Raw genomic sequence first — 25,179 nt, 5'->3', positions numbered from 1 at the left:
AATTAGGTTAGAAATGTCCAAAAGTTCAAGTTACTGCCCTAGTTATGTTTATTTTACAGGTAATCAAGTGTTTGGAGCTTAACGAAGCAAAACGGGTGAGTTAGCACGAAGATTGGAGCAACTGCAGAATGCATTGCGGCCCGCAACACAACAAGCCAGAGCCTCTTCTTTTCAGCACAGTTATTGCGGCCCGTAGCCATATCCATTGCGGCCCGCAATGACCTCTCCAGTTTCTTCTGCGCAACCAGTTAACTGCCTCCACCCATTGCGGCCTGCAATAAGTCGGTTCAGAACCCGAATTTACTATTTTTAGGGAGTTATTCTTAGGTTTTAGAGGGGGGGGGGTATAAAAGGGGACCTGTAGAACATATTAAGGACGTTTTTTTTAGGGAGAGAATTTCTGGTTTTGAACAAGAAAAAGCAAGGAAGAGAGAAGAAGGGAGAAGACAACATCATTGATCAACCGGTTTTATTATTTTCTTTCCTTTGGAACTCTTTTACTCTTTTAATTTCATTTGTGTCTTAGCCATAACTGGCTAAGGGCTTTTCTAGGGTTGATTAGGGCTGTACTTGAAACTTTTGTTATGATTTAGTTGGTTTTATTTCATATGTTCTTGTTCTTTGTTATGATCTATTCTTTATTTTAATTGATTGTGAAGACTTAATCGAAATCACATGAAATCTTAGGATTTGGTATTTGCAATTGAGAAATTGAATATTAGGTCCAGACCATTAAGAATAGGGTATTTGATAAGCTAAGTACCGAGAGGTGATGCTTGTCTTATACGGGCTTTACCTAATAGTTTAGAAAATTGTGCCAAGTACCGAGAGGTGAAAGATAGTTTTCTAGATCAATTGGGACAGTAAGAACTTAATGACTTTAGATTAGTGTAGCCAAGTACCGAGAGGTGACGTTTATTCTAATTTAAAGATGGTATTAATATAGAAATATCACTTTATACCTACAACATCCAACTGTGCCTTCATAAATATAAGAACAAAATTTACATACCAATTAATCGTAACATTAGTGGATAGGAACCCTAAGAAACCCTAATTTCTCATACTTGTTAAAAATCAGATTTCGCTTTAAAGACTTTAGTTTAATTCAGTTTAATCGTAATCAAACCAACCTTTGAACAAACCAAAACCTTTTTACTTTCTTTTTCTAAATTAAATTGTTAGGTTAGACTTTGATATTCCAACTTGTCCTTGTGGAGACGATCCCTAAGTACTACTCGACAAGGTTGTACACTTGCAACCGAATTGAGCGTAAATTAGGATTTATTGCTTGAATTGCAAACAACACATCAAGATGGCGTGCAGTACACGAAAGAGGCCGCATTTGGCTTCGAGGTTAATGAAAATACCACATTTCAGGAACTTAAGCAGCTAATATACGAAAAGACTGTTGTAAACCCCAACAGGTATGGAATAGAATTGGCTACACGGATTGACAACTCACGTGGGGGGGGGGGGGTAGACCTTACTTTGTTAGGTTTCCAATAACATATGTGAATTTGTGGAGAGTTGTGTACACTCAATTTGCGACCAGTGGGATCCCGGTAATGGACATATATTCAAAGAGGGTTCCCCGGGCTATGGCTGGACCTTCAAGTGCGGCTGGGGCTGGACCTTCAGGTTCTGACAACCAGGGGTACCACCAGCACTCCCCTTATGACAACCAGAGGTACCATAGCCCCGGTTATGACAACTTGGGGTACCACAACTCCCCTGGAAATACTGAAGAGTTACCACCACCACCCAAACAGACACCCATAATCCCTAGATTTCCAACTATGCCAGAGTTAGGACCGGTACCCGTTAATCGAAATGATATTGATATTGATGTTGATGCTATTGATGCCATACCAAAAAGGGAAATGAAAACGGGGGATGAATACCAAGGGGTTTGGGAATCTGATGACTTATCAGATAGTGATGCAAATGTACCAGGTTTATCCAAGGCAGAAAAATTCCCGATTAGAGGTCGAGGAAATAAGCATCCAGTGGCCACATTCAACGACACCACAGCTTTTGAAGAGGCAGACATTAGTTTCTTTGGTCCTCGTGTTGAATACAATCACGAACTTGCCGCAGGGCAACTTTATACCAACATAAACGAACTTATAAAGAAAATCAACGAGACTCATGTTCACGGCAACTGGGAATGTAAAATACACAAAAGGGACCGAACAAGGTTGGTTGTATTATGTAAAACTCACCCGCGGTGCGAGTTCCGCCTTTTTGCAACCCCTGCGGGTTCAGGAGAAGCATGGATAATTAAGAAGTGTGAACCACCTCATACATGCAAGTCTGCGTCCACAAGGACAGACCATGCACAGCTGACGGCATCACTAATTACCGATGCAATTGAGGAGGACATTAAGGAGGACCCATCGATTAGCATCAAGGCGGTGGCTAGGACCGTCAGACACAAATACAAATATGCAACCCCAAAATACAACAGGCTGTGGAGAGGTTGTGAACTTGCAGTTTGCAGAATATTCGGTAGTTGGAAGGATTTATACGGTTATCTGGCACCATTGCTCCAGGTCATGGCAAGTACAAACGCCGGCATCGTATATGAGCGGTGGCATGGCCCCTTTTTTGATAAGGAGAGCAATAGAGGGAGCTCAACAATTCAAGGGCATAGCATGGGATATTGGGACTTGTATCCAAGCTGTGCCATACATCAGACTCATTATCAGCATTGATGCATGCTTCATGTCTGGCCGTTACGAGGGGAGGCTACTGATAGCATGTGCATATGATGTTAAGAACCAGTTGTTGCCTTTGGCCTTTGCAATTGTTCAGAAAGAGGATGGTGAGAACTGGAGATTCTTTATGCACTTTTTAAGAAGACGGGTGATTAGGGAAGGAAAGTTTTTCTGTGTGATATCAGACCAGCACAAAGGAATAAAATATGTTTTTGATCGTGAAGATTACGGTTGGTCAACACGTACTGGCCAGTGTGCGCACAGGTTGTGTATGCAACACGTTGCAGAGAACCTTTTCAAGGCAACCGGGGGCGACAAATGGGTTCTAGAAACATTTAGATGAAATTGCAGAAAGAAAAAGCTGAGAAGGGTGGTAGAGATGACTAGCAGTTTTGCAAAGGTATACATATTTCAATTGTTTACATATATTATTGTATTTGAAGTGGACTATTTTTTTAGTATAATTGTTTACTTATATTATTGTATTTCCTTATTTTTTATGTAGTACATGCAAAAGCCAAATCTCTACTTAATGAAGGTGGACAAAAATAATTCCAGAGATGTCAACGAGCCACCAGCATATGAGAAAATATATCAATCTCGTGATGGAGGTTGGCATTGGGGAATAATAACCACCAACGGGTCCGAGTCGCTGAATGCAGTCTTCAAGCAGAGCTGGATGTTGCCTGTGGCTGCAGTTGTAGAGGACACATTCTACAAGTTAAATGCCTGGTTTCAGGAACGGCGTGCTAAGGCCATAGAATTAATAAGGAGGGAGCAGTCATTTTCAACAAGGGTGGAGGACAAACTAAGACAACACAGGGACAAAGGTGCAACTATGACCCTGATCCCGATGGGGAATGATGGTACATAATTCGAAGTGCAAAATCCAAATGAGTACGTTCCTACCAGCCGTAGACCAGATGGCACTATGGAGTTTGTGAAGAGGACTTGCAAGTACGTTGTTAAATTCAGAGATGGCAGGGAGGTGAACTGTACATGCCAAGGACCCCAGCTAGTTTTCATACCCTGTAGTCACGTGATGGCCGTATTCCGAGTGAGAAACTTCTGCGAGGATCACTATGTCGCAGACATGTATCGTACCGATTACCTTGCTGCCACTTGGGGTGGATCTTTCCATTCTTATCCCGACCAGCATGAGTGGCCTGCATATGTCGGTGATATGATACTCCCTTCGAAAGGATGGATAAGAAAGGGGAGGAGGAGACACAAGCGTATTGTAATGACCATGGACGAGATGGGTGGTAGGCGACCGTCGGGAAATCGGGCTCGCCGTTCTATTTTTGACAGGCGCAGGGCAGGTATGTAGCATTGTACGAATTTAATTTATGATTGTATTATATTACTGACTGAATTGTGTTGTTATATTTAAATGCTATAAACGAACACAACGAAAGAGAAAATGCTAGAGTTGTTGCTGAAGCAACTGGTAGAACACAACCCCCTCCTCCGGTAAGCCAATCATCTATTAGCCAAGCCTCTATAAGTAATGCCGCACCTGCAGCTGGTACCAGAAGAACTAGTCATTTGTTAGGTTTATTGAGACGTGGTGGCAGATAAACTTGCTATTTTGCTTATGTGAACTGATTTATTTGGTTTGAACTAAGTTATGAACTTTAATAGCGCTTTTGATTGTATTGTTGAACTATGTTAGACTATTTTAGAACTATACTTATTTCTAGCATATTCAAAAATAATGCAGCCCATGTACAACATAAATACTACAACATAAAATTCATAAAATCCAGATACAGCAAAAAATAATACAATACCGTCGAGTCCATAAAATAAAACAACATAAAATTCATACAGCAACAACCAGTTCAAACATAGCAATTATACAAACCGTTACAATTCAAACATAAACACTACAATAGCATACAATTCAGACTAAGCCTTACGAGCTCCAAACACCTTCAATTAGATTGTTATATTAGGATTGTAATTGCCCTATTATCTTGTTATCTGGAGACATGACTAGAGTGCTTCAAACACCTTCAATTGGAGTGTTAATTACGGATGTAAATGCCCTATTATCTTGTTATACAGATACACTACTAGAGTTCTCCCAACACCTTTAATTGGAGTGTTGTATTAGGGTTGTAAACGCCTTATTATCTTTCCACCTGGAGACACTACTAAAGTGCTCCAAACACCTTCAATTGGAGTGTTGTATCGAGGTTGCAACTGCCATCTTCTCTTGTCATATGGAGACATTACTAGAGTGCTTTAAACACCTTCATTTGGAATGTTGTTTTTGGATTGTAAATGCCCAATTATCTTGCCATATAAAGACACGACTAGAGTGCTCCGAACACCTACAGTTGGAGTGTTGTATTAGGGTTGTAAATGCCCTATTATCTTGTCATTTGGAGACACTACTAGGGTGCCCCAAACACCTTCAATTGGGTTGTTGTGTTAGGGTTGTAACTACCCTATTATCTTTCCATCTTGAGACACTGCTAGAGTGCTCCAAACGACTTCAATTGGAGTGCTGTATTAGGCTCTTTTATCTAGCCATATAGATACACAACTAGTGTGCTCCAAACACCTTCAATTGGTGTGTTGTATTCGAAATGTAAATGCCCTATTATCCTGCCATCTAGAGCCACTACTAGAGTGCTACAAAAAAGTTCAATTGGAATGTTGTACTAGGGTTGTAAATGCCATATTATCTTGCCATATAGAGACACAATTATAGTGCTGCAAAAACCTTCAAATGGAGTGTTGTATTAGAGATGTAAAGGCCCTATTATCTTGTCATCTGTAGACACTGCTTGGGTCCTCCAAACACCTTCAATTGGAGTGTTGTATTAGGGTTGTAAATGCCCTATTATCTTGCCATCTAGAGACACAACTAGAGTGCCACAAAAACCTTCCATTAGAGTGTTGTATTATGGTTGCAAATGCCATATTATCTTTCCATATAGACACATGACTAGAGTGCTCCAAACACCTTCAATTGGAGTGTCGTATTAGGGTTGTAAATGCCCTATTATCTTACTATCTAGAGACACTACTATAGTGCTCCAAACACCATCAATTGGAGTGTTGTATTCGGGTTGTAAATGTCCTATTATGTTGCCATCAGGAAATACTACTAGAGTGCTCCAAACACCAGCAATTCGAGTGTTTTATTAGAGTTGTAAATCCCCTATTATCTTGCCATCTGGAGACACTACTCGAGTGCTCCAAACACCATCAATTGGAGTGTTGTTTTAGGGTTGTAAATGCCCTATTATCTTGTTAACTGGAGATATTACAAGGGCGCTCCTAACACCAGCAATTTGAGTGTTTTATTAGGGTTGTAAATGCCTTATTATCTTGCCATCTGGACAAATTAATAGAGTGTTCCAAACACCTTCAATTGGAAAGTTGTAGTACGGTTGCAAATGCCTTATTACCTTTCCATCATGAGACAGTTCTAGAGTGCCCCAAACACCCTCATTTGGAGTGTCGTATTTGGGTTGTAAATGGCCTATTATCTTGTCATATAGAGACCCGACTAGTGTGCCTCAAACACCTTCAATTGAAGTGTTGTATTAGGGTTTAGGGTTGCACTATTATCTTACCGTCTAGAGACACAACTAGAGTGCTCCAAACACCTTTAATATGAGTGTTGTATTAGGGTTGTAAAGGCCATATTATCTTGTCATCTAGAGACACAGAACGTGGGTTCCAAACACCTTCAATTGGAGTGTTGTATTTGGGTTGTAAATGCCAAATTATCTTGCCATCTGGAGACACTACTATAGTGCTACAAACACATTCAATTGGTGTGTTGTATTAGGATTATAAATGCCATATTATCTGGTCATCAGGAGACACTACTAGAGTGCTCTCCATACACCTTCAATTGGAGTGTTGTATTAGGCTCTTTTATCTAGCCATATAGAGACACAACTAGAGTGCCTCAAACACCTTCAATTGGAGTGTCGTATTTTGGTTGTAAATGTCCAATTATCTAGCCATATAGAGACACGACTAGAGTGCTCCAAACACCTTCAATAGGACTGTTGTATTAGGGTTGTAAATGTTATATTATCTTACCATCTAGAGACACTACTAGAGTGCTCCACACACCTTCAATTGTAGTGTTGTATTAGGGTTGTAAACGCCCTATTATCTTGTCATTTGGAGACACTAATAGGGTGCACCAAACCTTCAATTGGGGGGTTGTATTAGGGTTGTAAAAGGCCTATTATATTGCCATCTTGAGACACTACTGGAGTCCTCCAAACACCTTTAATTAGAGTGTTGTTTTAGGGTTGTAAATGCCCTATTATCCTGTTAACTGGAGACATTACAAGGGCGCTCCTAACACCAGCAATAGATTTTATTAGGGTTGTAAATGCCTTATTATCTGGACAAATTATAAGAGTGCTCCAGACACCTTCAATTGGAAAGTTGTATTACGGCTGGAAATGCCTTATTATCTTTCCATCATGAGACATTTCTAGAGTGCCCCAAACACCCTCAGTTGGAGTGTCGTATTTGGGTTGTAAATGCCCTATTATCTTGCCATATAGAGACACGACTATTGTGCCTGAAACACCTTCAATTGAAGTGTTGTATTAGGGTTGTAAATGCACTATTATGCAGCCATCTAGAGATACAACTAGAGTGCTCCAAAAACATTTAATAGGAGTTTTGTATTAGGGTTGTAAAGGCCCTATTATCTTGTCATCTAGATACACTAATCATGGGATCCAAATACCTTCAATTGGTGTGTTGTATTAGGGCTGTAAATGCCCTATTATCTTGTCATTTGGAAAGACTACTAAGGTACACCAAACACCTTCAATTGGGGGTTGTATTAGGGTTGTAAAAGCCCTATTATATTTCCATCTTGAGACACTACTGGAGTGCTACAAACACCTTCAATTCGAGTGTTGTTTTAGGGTTCTAAATGCCCTATTATCTTGTCAACTGGAGACGTTACAAGGATGCTCCTAACACCAGTAATTGGAGTGCTTTATTAGGGTTGTAAAAGCCCTATTTTCTTGCTATCTGGACAAATTACCAGAGTGCACAAAACACCTTCAATTCCAGAGTTGTATTACGGTTGCAAACACTTTCAATTGGAGTGTTGTATTAGGGTTGTAAACGCCCTTCATCTTGCCATATAGACACACGACTAGAGGGCTCTGAAGACCTTCAATTGGTGTTTTGTATTAGGGTTGTAAATGCCCTATTATCTTGCCATATAAAGACAAAACTAGAGTGCTCCAAACACCTTCAAATGGAGTGTCATATTTGGGTTGTAAATGCCCTATTAACTTGCCCTATAGAGACTCGACTAGAGTGCTCCAAACTCCTTTAATTGGAGTGTTGTATTAGGGTTGTAAATGCCCTATTATCTTGCCATCTGGAGATTAAGGTTGTAAATGCCGTATTATCATGCCATCTGGAGACATTACTAGAGCGCTCCAAACACCTTCCATTAGAGTTTTGTATTACGGTTGCAAATGCCTTATTATCTGTCCATCGGGAGACACTACTACAGTGTTCCAAACACCTTCAATTGCAGTGTTGTATTAGGGTTGTAAATGCCCTATTATCTTGCCATCTGGAGACACTAATAGAGTGCTCCAAACACCAGCAATTGGAATGTTTCATTAGGGTTGTAAATGCCCTATTATCTTGCTATCTAGAGACACTACTCGAGTGCTCCAAACACTTTTAATTGGAGCGTTGTTTTAGGGTTGTAAATGCACTATTATCTTGCCATACAAAGACACTACTAGAGTGGTCCAAACACCTTCAATTGGAGTTTTATATTAGGGTTGCAAATGCCCTATTATATTTCCATCTGGAAACAATAGTAGAGTGCTCCAAACACCAGCAATTGGTGTGTTGTGTTAGGGTTGTAAATGACCTATTATCTTGCCATCTCGAGACACTACTCGAGTGCTCCAAACACCTTCAATTGGAGTGTTGTTTTAGGGTTGCAAATGCATTATTCTCTTTCTATATGGAGACAATACTAGAATGCTCCAAACACCTTCAATTGGAGTGTGGTATTAGTGTTGTAAACGCCATTTTATCTTGCCATATAGAGACATGATTAGAGTGCTCCAAACACCTTTAATTGGAGTGTTGTATGAAAATTGTAAATGCCCTATTGTCTTCCAATCTAGAGACACAACAAGAGTGCTCCAAACACTTTCAATTGGAGTGTTGTATTATGGTTTTAAATGCCCTATTATCTTGTCATTTGGAGTGTTGTATTAGGGCTGTAAACGCCTTATTATCTTGCCATATGTAGACACTGCTCGGGTGCTCCAAACACCTTCAATTGGTGTCTGTATTTGGGTTGTAAATGCCCTATTATCTTGCCATGTTGAGACACTACTAGAGTGCTCCAAACACCTTCAATTGGAGTGTTGTCTTTTGGTTGTAAATGCTCTATTATCTTGTCATCGGGAGACACTACTAAAGTGCTCCAAACACCTTCAATTGGAGTGTTGTATTAGTGTTGTAAGCGCCATTTTATCTTGACATATAGAGACATGATTAGAATGCTCCAAACACCTTCAATTGGAGTGTTGTATTAGGGTTGTAAATGCCCTATTATCATGACATCTTGAGACATTATTAGAGTACTCCAAACAATAGCAATTGGTGTGTTGTGTTAGGGTTGTAAATGCCCTATTATCTTGCCAACTCGAGACATGACTAGAGTGCTCCAAACACCTTCAATTGGAGTGTTGTATTAGGGTTGCAAATGCCTTATTATCTTTCTATATGGACACAATACTAGAATGCTCCAAACACCTTCAATGGGACTGTTGTATTAGTGTTGTAAACGCCATATTATCTTGTCATCTGAAGACACTACTCGAGTGTTCCAAACACCTTCAATTGGCTTGTTGTTTTAAGGTTGTAAATGCCCTATTATCCTCTTAACTGGAGACATTACAAGGGCACTCAAAACACTAGCAATTGGAGTGTTTTATTAGGGTTGTAAATGTCTTACTATCTTGCCATCTAGACAAATTACTAGAGTGCTCCAAACACCTTCAATTGGAAAGTTGTATTACGGCTGCAAATGCCTTATTATCTTTCCATCATGAGACACTTCTAGAGTGCCCCAAACACCCTCATTTGGAGTGTCGTATTTGGGTTGTAAATGCCCTATTATCTTGCCATATAGTGACACGACCAGAGTGCTCCAAACACCTTCGATAGGACTGTTGTATTAGGTTTATAAATGCCATATTATCTTATCATCTAGAGACACTACTAGAGTGCTCTAGACACCTTCAGTTGGAGTGTTGTATTAGGATTGTAATTTCCCTATTATCTTGCCATATAGTGACACGACTAGTGTGCCTCAAACACCTTCAATTGAAATGTTGTATTAGGGATGTCAATGCACTATTATCCTACAATCTAGAGGCACAACTAGAGTGCTCCAAAAACCTTTAATAGGAGTGTTGTATTAGGGTTGTAAAGGCCCTATTATCTTGTCATCTAGAGACACTGATCGTGGGTTCCAAACACCTTCAATTGGAGTGTTGTATTTGGGTTGTAAATGCCCTTTTATCTTGCCATCTAGAGACACTACTAGGGTGCGACAAACACCTTCAATTGGAGTGTTGTATTCGGGTTCTAATTACACTATTATCTTGCCATCTGGAGACACTACTATAGTGCTCCAAACAAATTCAATTGGTGTGCTGTATTAGAATTGTAAATGCCATATTATCTGGTCAACGGGAAACACTACTAGAGTGCTCCATACCTTCAATTGGAATGTCATATTTGGGTTGTAAAAGCCCTATTATCTTGCCATATAGAGAGACACGACTAGAGTGCTCCAAACACCTTCAATAGGACTGTTGTATTAGGGTTGTAAATGTCATATTATCTTACCATCTAGAAACACTACTATGCTCTAGACACCTTCAATTGGAGTGTTGTATTAGGATTGTAATTTCCCTATTATCTTGTCATTTGGAGACACTACTAGGGTGCACCAAACACCTTCAACTGGGGGGTTGTATTAGGGTTGTAAAAGCCCTATTATATTGTTATCTTGAGACACTACTAGAGTGCTCCATACACCTTCAATTAGAGTGTTGTATTAGTCTCTTTTATCTTGCCATATAGAGACACGAATAGAGTGCCCCAAACACCTTCAATTGGAGTGTCGTATTTGGGTTGTAAATGCCCTATTATCTTGCCATATAGAGACACGACTAAAGTGCTCCAAACACCTTCGATAGGAGTGTTGTATTAGAGTTGTAAATGTCATATTATCTTACCATCTAGAGACACTACTAGAGTGCTACACACACCTTCAATTGGAGTGTTGTATTAGGATTGTAATTTCCCTATTATCTTGCCATATAATGACACGACTAGTGTGCCTCAAACACCTTCAATTGAAGTGTTGTATTAGGGCTGTAAATACACTATTATCCTGCAATCTAGAGACACAACTAGAGTGCTCCAAAAACCTTTAATAGGAGTGCTGTATTAGGGTTGTAAAGGCCTTATTATCTTGTCATCTAGAGACACTGATCGTGGGTTCCAAACACCTTCAATTGGAGTGTTGTATTTGGGTTGTAAATGCCCTTTTATCTTGCCATGTGGAGACACAACTAGGGTGTGCCAAACACCTTCAATTGCAGTGTTGTATTCGGTTTCTAAATGCACTATTATCTTGCCATCTGGAGCCACTACTATAGTGCTCCAAACACATTCAATTGGTGTGTTGTATTAGAATTGTAAATGCCATATTATCTGGTCATCGAGAGACATTACTAGAGTGCTCTATACACCTTCAATTGGAGTGTCGTATTTGGGTTGTAAAAGCCCCTATTATCTTGCCTTATAGAGACACGATCAGGGTGCTCCATACACCTTCAATTAGAGTGTTGTATTAGGCTCTTTTATCTTGCCATATAGAAACACGATTAGAGTGCCCCAAACACCTTCAATTGGAGTGTCGTATTTGGGTTGTAAATGCCCTATTATCTTGCCATATAGAAACACGACTAGAGTGCTCCAAACACCTTCGATAGGACTGTTGTATTAGGGTTGTAAATGCCATATTATCTTACCATCTAGAGACACTACTATGCTCTAGACACCTTCTATTGGAGTGTTGTATTAGGATTGTAATTTCCCTATTATCTTGTCATTTGGAGACACTACTAGGGTGCACCAAACACCTTCAACTGGGGGGTTGTATTAGGGTTGTAAAAGCCCTATTATATTTCCATCTTGAGACACTACTAGAGTGCTCCATACACTTTCAATTAGAGTGTTGTATTAGGCTTTTTTTTCTTGCCATATAGAGACACGATTAGAATGCCCCAAACACCTTCAATTGGAGTGTTATATTTGGATTGTAAATGCCCTATTATCTTGCCATATAGAGACACGACTAGAGTGCTCCAAACACCTTCGATAGGACTGTTGTATTAGAGTTGTAAATGTCATATTATCTTACCATCTAGAGACACTACTAGAGTGCTCCACACACCTTCAATTAGAGTGTTGTATTAGGCTTGTAATTGCCCTATTATCTTGTTATTTGGAGACACTACTAGGGTGCACCAAACACCTTCAATTGGGGGTTGTATTAGGGTTGTAAAAGCCCTATTATTTTGCCATCTTGAGACACTACTAGAGTGCTCCATACACCTTCAATTGGAGTGTTGTATTAGGCCCTTTTTATCTTGCCATATAGAAACACAACTAGAGTGCTCCAAACACCTTCAATTGATGTGTTGTATTAGGGTTATATGCCCTATTATCTTACCATTTAGAGACACTACTAGAGTGCTCCAAACACGTTCAATTGGAGTGTTGTATTAGGATTGTAAATGCCCTATTATGTTGTCATTTGGAGACACTACTAGGGTGCTCCAAACACCTTCAATTGGGGTGTTGTATGGCAGTTGTAAAGGCCCTATTATCTTGTCATCTGTAGACACTGCTCGGGTGCTCGAAACACCTTCAATTGGTGTCTTGTATTAGGGTTGTAAATGTCATTATCTTGACATCTGGAGATACTACTGGAGTGCTACAAATACCTTCAATTGGAGTGTTGTATTTGAAGGATTTCATGATGCGGCAAGGCAATAAATTCAAAAATTTTAACCTTCTTACAAGCATCTACGGATCGACTTTATTATGCTAATTCTATTACAACAATTCAAATGTATGCAAATGGATATCACAAATCTATTTACTAAGGGTAATTTGGATATACCTCTACCAAATGTCAGTTTGGTAAATAGAGAGAAGTCGGATTCTCTTCTAGATCTCTTGGATACCTTCGTTTGTCGAAACGGCCTCCTAGTGTTCACCTTGAACTAAACAAGGATTAGAAAGACCTTGCTAGAGATCTTAATCTAATCTAAGCTTAGAACCTAGTTAATAACCCTTCTTGTTCTTCTAATAATTTTTTACTAGAGAAATCAATAATATGAGAGGAAGAGGGATGGCGGCTAGGAGGGAGAGGAAGAGAAGGAAATAAATTTTCAGAAAAATTCTTGCTACTAAAATGCCTTCTCTACCTCTCCTTATATACAAATATACTAGGGTTTTCATTATATAACATTCCTAGTATAATTCTCCTTATTAAAAGAGCTAACCCTAGCCGCTGCTACAGTACACGCTACAGTGCGAGCTACAGTAACTGCTACAGTACCAGCCTCAACTCATATTCATTTTGGGTTTTAATAAACTTATGTTATAACAATGTTTTGCACATTATTAATTATGTGTCATGATATTATACTATATAATATGCATCATATTATACCAAATAATATATATACACACTTCTCATAAATTTATCTTCGTTCTAAGCAGTCATGATATTTATTTATCACATGTATATTATTTCATGTCATATGAAACAATATACATCATATAAATAAAATATCCTTCTTTTTTCTCGTTCAGTTGGTGTGACCTATATGGAGGATCTGTGTTATGTTGGCAATGGCATAAAACATTTTATTACCATAAACTATAAGCGGTATTCTAGCTATACATTATAGTTACCCAAATAACATAGATGTAAAGTATCATTTTTACAATACATGATCCTTTAAAGTAACGTTACAAATAACATTACTTGTGTCTATTCCTTGCCACATGATATTATGAATAATATACAAAGTCGGACTGTGTCATCTTTGTATTATATTTGTTTCTTGGTCTCTTAAGTAAATTATAAATATATAACTGCACTTCAGTTATATTGCATGCATTATAATTCTACTTTACCAAGGGGCCCATAAAATATCATCACTCATTATAAATGAGGGGCAATGATACTATTGACATATAACTTTCTCCCGCACAAGTTATATACAAGGAACTAATATTTTTATCACCACTTATGATAAGCAACTTTTAATACTAATTACATTATATACTTCTCATGTGAAAAAGAAATACATCTCATATCTTAGAATTCCAAGACACAATGAAAATATTAATGACACTAACATAACCCATATAATATTTTCATTCGTTAGGTCTGTTCAATATATGAAACCTTTCATATACTCATGTTATTAAACGATAAGCCTTTATCAACATTTATAGAACTACAATGTACTTTAATCAACATGACAAACTTATCATGGTATATTAGTGTTCCATGCTAATAACCAAGTTTGTGAACATTTTAGAGATTTATGCTTGTCATCATATAGAGTTCTATGGTTCAAGACCAAGAGCATCTTCTTGAACACTTCTAAAGATAAACATAAATTTCATGGAACAAAATGCATATAACATCCAATTCATAAACATAATATATAAAAGTAATCAACATAAGATAACTTTTAGAACACAAAACTAACAGTATTAGGGTTTTAAATTCTCTTTTATCTTGCAATATAGAGACACTAGTAGCGTGCTCCAAACACCTTCAATTAGAGTGTTGTATTAGGCCCTTTTTATCTTGCCATATAGGGACATGACTATAGTAGTCCAAAAACCTTCAATTGGAGTGTTGTATTAGGGTTTTAAATGCGATATTATCTTGTCATCTAGAGACACCACTAGAGTGCTCCAAAAACCTTCATTTGGAGTGTTGTATTTTGGTTGTAAGGGCCTTATTATCATGTCATATGGAAACACTGCTTGAGTGCTCCAAACACCTTCAATTGGATTGTTGTATTAGGATTGTAAATGCTCTATTATCTTTCCATCAGGAAACACTACTAGAGTTCTCCAAACACCAGCAATTGGAGTCCAATTATCTTTCCATCCGGAGACACTACTCGAGTGCTCCAAACACCTTCAATTTGAGTGTTGTTTTAGGGTTGTAAATGCCCTATTATGTTGTCAACTTGAGACATTACAAGGGTGCTCCTAACACCAGCAATTGGAGTGCTTTATTAGGGTTGTAAAAGCCCTATTTTCTTGATATCTGGACAAATTACTAGAGTGCACCAAACACCTTCAATTCCAGAGTTGTATTACGGTTGCAAATGCCTTATTATCTTTCCATCTGGATTCACTTCTAGAGTGCCCCCAAACACCTTCAATTGGAGTGTTGTATTAGGGTTGTAAATGCCCTATTATCTTGTCATCTGGATACACTACTTGAGTGCTCCAAACGCCTTCAATTGAAGTGTTGTATTAGGGTTGTAAATGCCCTATTATCTTGTCATCTGGAGACACTACTCGAGTGCTCCAAACGCCTACAATTGGAGTGTTGTATTAGGGTTGTAAATGTCCTATTATCTTACTATCTAGAGACACTACTAGAGTGCTCCAAACACCTTCAATTGGAGTGTTGTATTTGGGTTGTAAATGCTCTATTATCTTGTCATTGGGAGACACTACTAAAGTGCTCCAAACACCTTCAATTGGAGTGTTGTATTAGAGTTGTAACTGCCCTATTATCTTGCCATATATAGATGCTACTAGAGTGGTCCAAACACATTCAATTGGAGTGTTGTATTTGGCCCTTTTATCTTGCCATATAGAGACACGACTAGAGTGCTCCAAACACCTTCAATTGGAGTGTAGTATTGTGGTTGTAAATGCGCTATTATCTTGCCATCTATAGACACAACTAGAGTGCTCCAAAAACCTTCAATTAGTGTGTTGTATTAGAGTTGTAAATGTCGTATTATCTTGTTATATAGAGACACTACTAGAGTGCTCCAAACACATTCAATTGGAGTGTTGTATTAGGCCATTTTATCTTGCCATATAGAGACACGACTAGAGTGCTCCAAATGCCTTCAATTGGAGTGTTGTATTACCGTTGTAAATGCGCTATTATCCTTCCATCTGGAGACACAACTAGAGTGCTCCAAAAACCTTCAATTAGAGTGTTATATTAGGGTTGGAAATGTCGTATTATCTTGTTATATAGAGTCAATACTAGATTGCTCGAAACACCTTCAATTGGAGTGTTGTATTAGGGTTGTAAATGCCATATTTTCTTGCCATCTAGAGACGCAACTAGAGTGCTCCAAACACCTTTAATTGGAGTGTTGTATTAGGCCATTTGATCTTGCCATAGCTCTCTGAACTGCTCCAAACACCTTCAATTGAAGTGTTGTATTAGGGTTGTAAATGTTCTATTAGCTTGCCATCTAGTGAGATAACTTAAGTGCTCCAAAAACCTTCAATGGGAGTGTTGTATTAGGAATGTAAAGCCCCTATTATCTTATCAGCACTCCAATTGAAGGTCTTTGCAGCACTCTAGTTGTATATATAGATAGCAAAAAAAGTGGGCAGATGCAACCCAAATACAACACTTCAATTGAACATGCAGAGCTCTTGAGGAAGAGTTGAAGATGAAATCTGAAACCCTGGAAACGCTTTTTTTTACAATATTCTAAAATCAAACTTTTAATTACTGTCATTTAATTATTGCAATCAAGTTTAGGAACTTAAAACAAACCAAACCAACCTTTTCAATTTCTAGTACCTAATTAATTTAAGTAGAGTCGAGTTTATATTTGAACCGTCCTGTGGATCGATACCTGATTTTACTATACGATAGGATGGTGCATTTGCAGTCTTAATCGGAAGTTAACTCATGGTTTAAAAGGTACAGCTTGCTGTACTAAAACTTTATGATACACTTTTGTGCGAACATGTCACATCGTATAGGAGCTACTCGGAGAATCTTATTGATTAATTATTAATTGATTATGATTAATAATAAGATAGTTATAATTAATTATACGTGATATAATTAAATTATAAATGTCATGTAAAAATGGCAAAGCAAAATCAAAATGTTAATTTATAAACGTACTCAGTACGTTGTATAAAAGTTACCGAAATAATAACCGCAAGAAATATAATTGTTCAGAATAATTATATGGATGTTAATTGATTTTAGACCAAGGGCATTTTGATCTTTTCACATGTCATCCTTATCCACATGACATGTCATCATCCTTATCCACCGAGGACATTTTGGTTTTTCATGTTGGAACCTCCTTACTATTCATAACCTCCTTACTATTGTAACTTGGCAACCGCCACAAATGCCTATAAATAAGGGTAGAGGGGTAGGAAATCACTAATTCACTCATATCGTTTCGTGTCAAATCGAATTGGTATTTTCTCTCTTTCTCGGTTTCTCTCCCAAATAGTATTTCGGGTTAGAAAAGGAAGTTATACGTAATCCACGTATAATCTTGCGGGTTGTTGAGAAGTATATTTGCAGGATTGGTGAATAGTGTTTTTCTAAATTTCGCAGTATTTCAGTTTTGCTTATTAGTGAATCTGAATAACTGCAAATTCGTGTTTACGTATTTTCGTCTTTTCTTGGTGAATATTGTTTTTGCAGAATCTCGCGATTTACGGTATTTTTGGCAAAAGAAATAAATCGCTCTCTGGTTAGTCCTGGTGGATAACCGATATAGGCATGAGACATCTGGTGCTCCGAGACAAGTCATTCCCTAAGTCGCTCTTCTCGCTCGGTCTACATTCTAATCTGAATTTGGAAATGAAGTATAAATGTTATATTAATTTATTTAATTGTTAAATAGATTTAATTTTTAGAAATCAATTATGGAGTAGATCTGTAAAGGATTAAAAGGTCCTCGCAATGAAAGATTGGAGAGGGACACCTTTGGTGGTCTTTCGGGCATATCCTTTTAATCCACGGCTTAAGTTAGAAGTAAAATGTTTGTTTTACGGTCTTTCCGCAGCTTAGGCCTAAATGGGTTTTGGAGACCCCGAAACCCAACAGTTGCCACCTTAATACAACACTTCAATTGAACGTCTTTGCAACACTTTTTGCAGTGTCTCCATATGGCAACAAAAGAGGGTAGTTGCAACTTTAATACATCACGTCGATTGAAGATGTTTGCAGTACTCTAGTAGTGTCTCTAAATGTCAACAAAAAAGGGTACTTGCAACCCTAATAAAATACTCCAATTGAAGGTTTTTGCAGCACTCTAGTCGTGTCTCCAAATGGCAACAAAAGTGGTTAGTTGCCACCTTAATAAAACACTCCAATTGAAGGTCTTTGCAACGCTCTAGTAGTGTTTCCAGATGGCAACAAAAGAGCGTAGTTGCAATCCTAATACAACACTTACATTGAAGGTCTCTGCAACACTCTTGTAGTGTCTCCATATAGCAACAAAAGAGGGTAGTTGCAACCTTAATATAACACTTTAATTGAAGGTCTTTGCAACACTCTAGTAGTGTCTCCATATGGCAGGAAAAGGGGGTAGTTGCAACTTTAATACATCATTCCAATTGAAGGTGTTTGCAGCACTGTTGTAGTGTCTTCATATGGCAACAAAATAGGGTACTTTCAACCCCAATACAACACTCTAATTGAAGGAATTTGCAGCACTCTTGTAGTGTATTCATATGACAACAAAAGATGGTAGTTGCAACCTTAATAAAATAGTCCAATTGAATGTCTTTGTTGCCCTCTAATAATGTCTCTTGATGGCAACAAAAGAGGGTAGTTGCAACCCAAATACATCTCTCCGATAGGTCTCTGCAGCACTTTTGTTGTGTCTGCATATTGTAACAAATGAGGGTAGTTGCAACCTTAATAAAATACTCCAGTTGAATGTATTTGTAGCACTCTAGTAGTGTCTCCGTATGGCAACAAAAGAGGTTAGTTGCAACCTTAATTAAACACTCTAATTGAAGGTTTTTGCAGCACTCTTATAGTGTGTCCAGATGGCAACAAAAGAGGCTAGTTGGAATCCTAATACAACACTCCAATAGAAGGTCTCTGTAGCACTCTTGTAGTGTCTCCATATTGCAACAAATGAGGGTAGTTGCAACCTTAATAAAATACTCCAATTGAATATATTTGCAGCACTCTAGTAGTGTATCCATATGGCAACAATAGAGGTTAGTTGCAACCTTAATTAAACACTCCAATTGAAGGTCTTTGCAGCACTCTAGTAGTGTCCATATGGCAACAAAAAATGATAGTTGCAACTCTAGTACAACACTCCAATTGAAGGTCTACGTAACACTCTTGTAGTGTCTCCATATGGAACCAAAAGGGGGTGGTTGCAACCTTAATAAAGCACTTCAATTGAAGGTCTTTGCGGCACTCTAGTAGTGTCTATTTAACATTATTTAGCATAATTTAGTGTAATTAAACATTTTGCATAATTAGTGTTGTCGTAATTTAGCGTAATTTAACATAATTTAGCATAATTAGTGCTAATTTAACATAATTAGCATAATTTAACCTGTAAGATATTTCAAAACAAGTAATCTAATAAATATTTCAAAAAAAAAAAGATTCTGCCTGGCCATTTTTAGCCGGTCAGTATTTTTAATCCAACCAGCCAAATGACTGGTCAGAATTTTTAATCCAACCGGCCGAAAATACCCGGTTTGGACATTGATAATTCATTTTGTTCGGATACATTTGATATTTTTCTTTTCAATTTGGATATTAATAAAAATGTCGGCTCAATACATCCCAGATCTAATCTGTACTAACTATTTAAATTTGATATTTATTACAACGCTTTTATTAAGGCTCATTAAGTAGGAAATTTCTTTCTGCACTTTTTGTTATTCAATAATATTGTTAATTAGGCCATTCGAACTGACTAATGGAAGTGCTAAACGTTGCGTATTGTTAAACGTGCCCAAGGCACCATGCATAGAAAAGACACAATAAATTTTGTCCAAAAAAAGTAAATGTCGAAAATCATGTAAAAATCAGAGAAATTTAAGAAGAAACTCCGTTCTGTATTGCTAAACGAAATATTAGTATCAAGAAGGAACTTTCACCAAAATGTTCCATTGACGGGACCTATTAAAGTATATTACCTGAACCTAACAACGGTAGATAGAGCCTGAAAGTTTCTCGGAAAGATAATATGAACTGTTCAATGAAAATAACATGAAAACAAATTGATTTGTCACAAGAAATGCTGAAAGCTACATTTCAGACGGTATCAGAATAGTTCTTATTAAAAGTCTACTGCATCTACGAGCAGCTTTTCATAAAACCATCACAAGGGCAAAATGAGCAAACAATAAGGGGAGAAAAGGGAAGAGGAATTTTTCTAGGGTCTTTTTATTTAATATTCAGAAGTAATTGGAGGTATAGAAATTGTCAAGGAACTGAGAAGTCGAGGGATCCTTGGTGGCCCCTGCACCATGGTGCATTCCAGTGCGGTCGACAACATATTGGCCAATGATGTGATGGCGCTGCTTTGCATGCTCCACTACATTGCTCAGCTCCTCCTGTCCCTTAATCAGCAGCATGTCAATCACCTGTTTTACAAAATAACAATTTTCAATTTAATTTTGGTTGACCACAATTTAATTAAATGCAGTGATCCAGTTCAACACGGATACTATTGAGTCTACAACAGAGTTTCCAGAGACTTCAAGCCGTGGCAATGCATATAAGAAAGCTGCTAAGAATGGAAACCTAACTGGTGGCCTTCTGCGCAGCAAGGGGGGGAATTCTACATACATTCATACTGTACTTTATGTTCTTATGTTTCTAGTGAGCTAGGATTTGGAAATAACTTTTTCTTATCAATATATTGTTAGTGGCACTTATGCCATCTAACCTTCAAAAAAAAAGTTAGGGAGGAATTCTACATACAATCTTGCAAAACTTACACGTAGCATATTGTACAGTATGAACCAGCATCAGACTAGTTCCAATTTGAACCCAAATCTGAATTCTTATTAGATCAGGTTTAAGTTCATTAGTAGCTAGAGAGCAGAAAAAAGAATATTAGATATCTTGATTGCAATATGATTGAAAGTGCCATACAATATATAGCCTTAACAGTACAGTACCAGCTCAAAAATTAGCGATAACCCCAATTAACCTCAAATTGACCCAATTTTTCTTCAATTAACACTCAAATAGTGCATAAATCAATAAAAAAACAGAAGATAAACAACCAAAATGGAATTCTTTACTCTAACCTTAAGACCAAATTGACCTTTAATCTAAAAAACAATCAAGCTCTTGGGCTCTTCGCAAAGTGCTGGACAAAATTCATGAGACTAATTAACTCCATAAATTTAAGAATCAAATATATTGTTGTTAATACCTATTTGACTTCAGACCATGATAATCCTCAAGAATCTTAACACTGAAATTCACCTCAGAAAGGAACAATAAAATTCATCTCATAAAGGAGCCAAGCCTAACATACAAATAAGCTTCTAACAATTCAACCATCAGATTTGTATAGCGTTTCAAATTTTTTATGGTACAATTATACCATTTAGAATTGATTGTTGTATTTAACCATAGTCGCACAGCAAACAGAAAGGCAAAGACAAAGCAACCCATAAAAGAATACCACTCTGACTGAACTAAAATATAATTCTTGATATCTAGCACTGATTGAAACACAGTATAAACAACAAGTCCAACCATTCTATCAACTACTGTTCCTATTTAAGAGTGGATCCATCAAGCGCAAGTGAGAGAGAGAGAGAAAGAGACCTTGGGATTGGTGATATGAGCATTCTTACGGAACGCGGAGGAAATGGCGGATCGGAGCTGGGATACGGTAACGACGTCGTTAAGAGTGTAGATCTCCATGACGGTCGGAAGGGAGCGGCACGCCGACTTGAAGAGATCGAAGACACGGTGCCTCGCCTCCTCCAGCGACGCCGAGGGAGGCGGCACCTTCACGGCCCTCATCGTGAACGCCATTGCTCTATGCTTCCGATCGAGCTTCGGTTCCTCGGATGGATATAGTTGGTCCTGGATGGATTTTGGAAACCTAGCGACACCAAAGGAGATGGTTTAGTTCGGGACTGGACACCTGCAGCCTGCAGGAAGGGACTAACCGCGAGGCTGATTATGACTGAATAATGGGACCACTTAACAGAGACACAAGTTGGAAACGGTGTCTCCTTCATATCGGACGGTCCAGATTAGATTTCACCTTTTGATCGGATCGGAATGAAATTTTAACTAAATTCAATTCAATTCAGTAGAAGTAATTTGTATAATTCATTGAAATTGCATTTCACACTTTGACAAGAAGAGACTATTAAGAGGCGCCAAATCCAATCGATTGAATTCTCGTCAAAATACTTTGCTTTTTCGTGCAATTTCACCGTGAAATTTCATCACTCTCAAATCCCGTCGATTCTTCTGCACCGATGTTTGCTCCTTTGTTCCGATCAGAAATTTAAAGCGAAAGTTTTTCTCGTTTTAGCATAATCATTTTATTTTGATCAGACACTCAACCAGAAGTTTAATGTACATTCTTTTTATATATGATAATATAAATTTTTTTTAATTAATGTAATATGAATCAGAATCGTACCAGCAGCAAACAGGTATGCACATAAGCGAAATATTCCATTTCAAAAATCTAATTATTTTACCTGATGTTGGTTCGTAAGTGTCTGATGTTGGCACTAGTATGATTCATACTAGTAGCTAGATTATAATTAACTAACAAATTAGATGAGGGTTCAAATGCCTTAATTTTTTGTGCCTCCACTATGCCTCCATTTTTTAAAACTTTAATAACTCAAAATTTAAAACTTCAAAGTCAAAATAAAATCGTTAGATGTGATCTATCTTATTTTCTCTATGTGCTCATAAAAAAATTATCACATTTCAATTTTATTTTTATGTGAATCAATGAGTTCAAAAATCAATGTCTAAAAATCATCCAAATTAGTACGTTTTTTACAAGCTCTTGATGACAACCAAAATAAAATTGAAATGTCGTAATTGTTTACACGTGTATAGATAAAATGATGTAGATCATATCCAATGATTTTATTTTGACTTTTAAGTTTTAAATTTTGAATTATTAAAGTTTTTAAAAATAGAGGCACAAAAAATAAAGGCATTTGAACCCCTCAACAAATTATTTAACATAAGAAAAATAAATCTTAAAATTTTGTGCCCGTTTACTTTTTTAATTTTTTTTTGGCACAAAATAAGAAGGGAGAATAAACTGAGAAAGGGTAATCTTTTTCCATCTCTAATTGATTTGTTTAAATTATGTCTTAAACTTTTGGACTGCAATGGCATTTCTACCCACATTTTTTTTTTTCGTCCGTTCTTACATTTTACTCTTATCTTTTAAGCTTTGCCCTTCGCCGTTAAAAAAACTCTACCAAGTACCAACGGCCTCTGAATTCTAAAACACGGCATTTACACGGTTGCTATGTGGATATGAGTGAAGGGTGACTTGATAACATAGCTTGTTCAAGTGGTGATTTGAACAAAATTTCCTTTAACTGAATCTAAGTGATGACATAGGAACTGAGGAAGAACATTTTTAGCTTTTGAAGAGAAGGGTATGATGATAATTTTTATTTTTCACTAATATCCAAGGTTCTAAATAGTGTTTATCACATCATAGCGGGAAGCTTGCAAAAAAAAGCTATAGCGAATAGCGTCGCTATAGCGAAAACTATGCTACATAGCGTTTTTTTATTTTTATAAAATTATATCATATATTTGTACTAAATATCAACATTATCTAAGTCTCATAGAACAATAAATAACATCAAATTGATTAAAAAATTATAATATTCATATTGAACCAATATAAAGTCCAAATTACGACTCAAAATATCCATAGTAATACTAATATCATAAACTATTGATTTTTTTCTATTCAAAATATATTCAACATCATGACATAATCTATCTTTTTTCTATTTAAATTTCAAAATAACCTAGACATCATGGCATAATTAACTATCTTAATCTATTCAAAATATTCAAACTACCATATAGTAAGTATCATTTTGTTACTTCAAGAAACATCTTAATATATTCAATCTGAGCATTTATTTAAAGCTCATATAAATTGAAAATAAAAAAAAACATCTCATGTTGCATAACACGCTGTAGCTTCCTTATTTGATTTTGTTTGATGGATCTCTCATTTAATAATTAATAGTTTAATATAAAAACTTAGTATGTCAATTGCAAAAAAAAAAATCACGGTTAAAATCCAATCTGAGCCTTTATTTAAAGCCATATAAATTAAAAAAAAAAAAATCTCATGTTACATAGCGCGTGCTATTTGCGCTACATGCTGTGCGCTATAGCGAACCGCTATTACCTCAAATAGCGTGTTTTGATGCCATAGCTTAGCGTTTAGGGTTCAAAAACGCTATAGCGTACTATTTAGAACCCTGATATCAATCTATTTTTAAATTGATTATACACAAAAAGGGATATTTATAATATATTTGTATTTGGAGGAATATAAAAAAGAATCAATATTTTTTATGGGAACATATTAATTTTAAAATTTTCAATGAGGTACATAAATAATTTTCACAAGAAAGTAAGTATGTTAATCGAAATTATCTTTTAAGACAAGTCCCTTGTTGAATGGAAACTTAGCCGCCGCAACAAGTACACCACCTTGCCTCCACGTCCCAGAGTCGCGCACCTTTTTTCTTTCTGCTTCAGTCTGACTCAAATCTACTATGACCGTCACTACCGCTCCACCTTTCGTCCCCTCGACTGCCTCTCTAAAACCTAGATCTTCTTATAAACTTATTATGCTCTCTATTTTTAAACTAGTTAAACTGAAACCCTAGACAAGGTTGAGGGAGGGTATAGTTTGTGCCGGTCTCTCCCATTCCCCCGGAAAAAAGAAAAAAAAAAAGAAAAAAGAGTTGAACTGTCCTAGATGTCTCATCCTTTCTGTTGCTAGTCAGCTAGCGCAACGGAGATCAAAACGGAGAGAAAGGAGATCGACGTCTCATCCTTTCTGTTGCTAGTCAGCTAGCGCAACAGAGATCAAAACGGAGAGAAAGGAGATCGACGACTGCTTCAAGTCAATTTGCTAGATGTTGAATTGTATTATTAGATGATGTGTTAAGTTAGATATCGATTTGTTGTTTTAGATTTGGATGTGCTGATGTTGTAGGAGATGGTAGGATGAATATAATTTTATTTTATTTAATGAAAATTATACTTAGCAACTGCTGCTAAGGTTTTTTTACAGAAAAAATAGACAAG

At 37.1% G+C, this 25,179-nt stretch overlaps 1 protein-coding gene across 1 annotated transcript; it reads right to left on the bottom strand.

Annotated features, from left to right (window-relative positions):
* Positions 1 to 20,084: 20,084 nt before the first annotated feature.
* Positions 20,085 to 21,997, bottom strand: LOC144565409 (LYR family of Fe/S cluster biogenesis protein). Its single transcript, XM_078315158.1, has 2 exons — positions 21,667 to 21,997; positions 20,085 to 20,465 (listed from the first exon to the last, which is right to left on the bottom strand). Exons 1-2 carry the CDS (start codon positions 21,877 to 21,879, stop codon positions 20,277 to 20,279), a joined length of 402 nt encoding a protein of 133 aa, XP_078171284.1. The 5' UTR covers positions 21,880 to 21,997; the 3' UTR covers positions 20,085 to 20,276.
* Between the last annotated feature and the right edge of the window lie 3,182 nt (positions 21,998 to 25,179).

The sequence above is a fragment of the Carex rostrata genome, chromosome 14 (genome assembly GCF_964058835.1).
Source record: "Carex rostrata chromosome 14, lpCarRost1.2, whole genome shotgun sequence".
Taxonomy (NCBI): domain Eukaryota; kingdom Viridiplantae; phylum Streptophyta; class Magnoliopsida; order Poales; family Cyperaceae; genus Carex; species Carex rostrata.
This window is presented reverse-complemented; position numbering and strand designations above follow the sequence as displayed.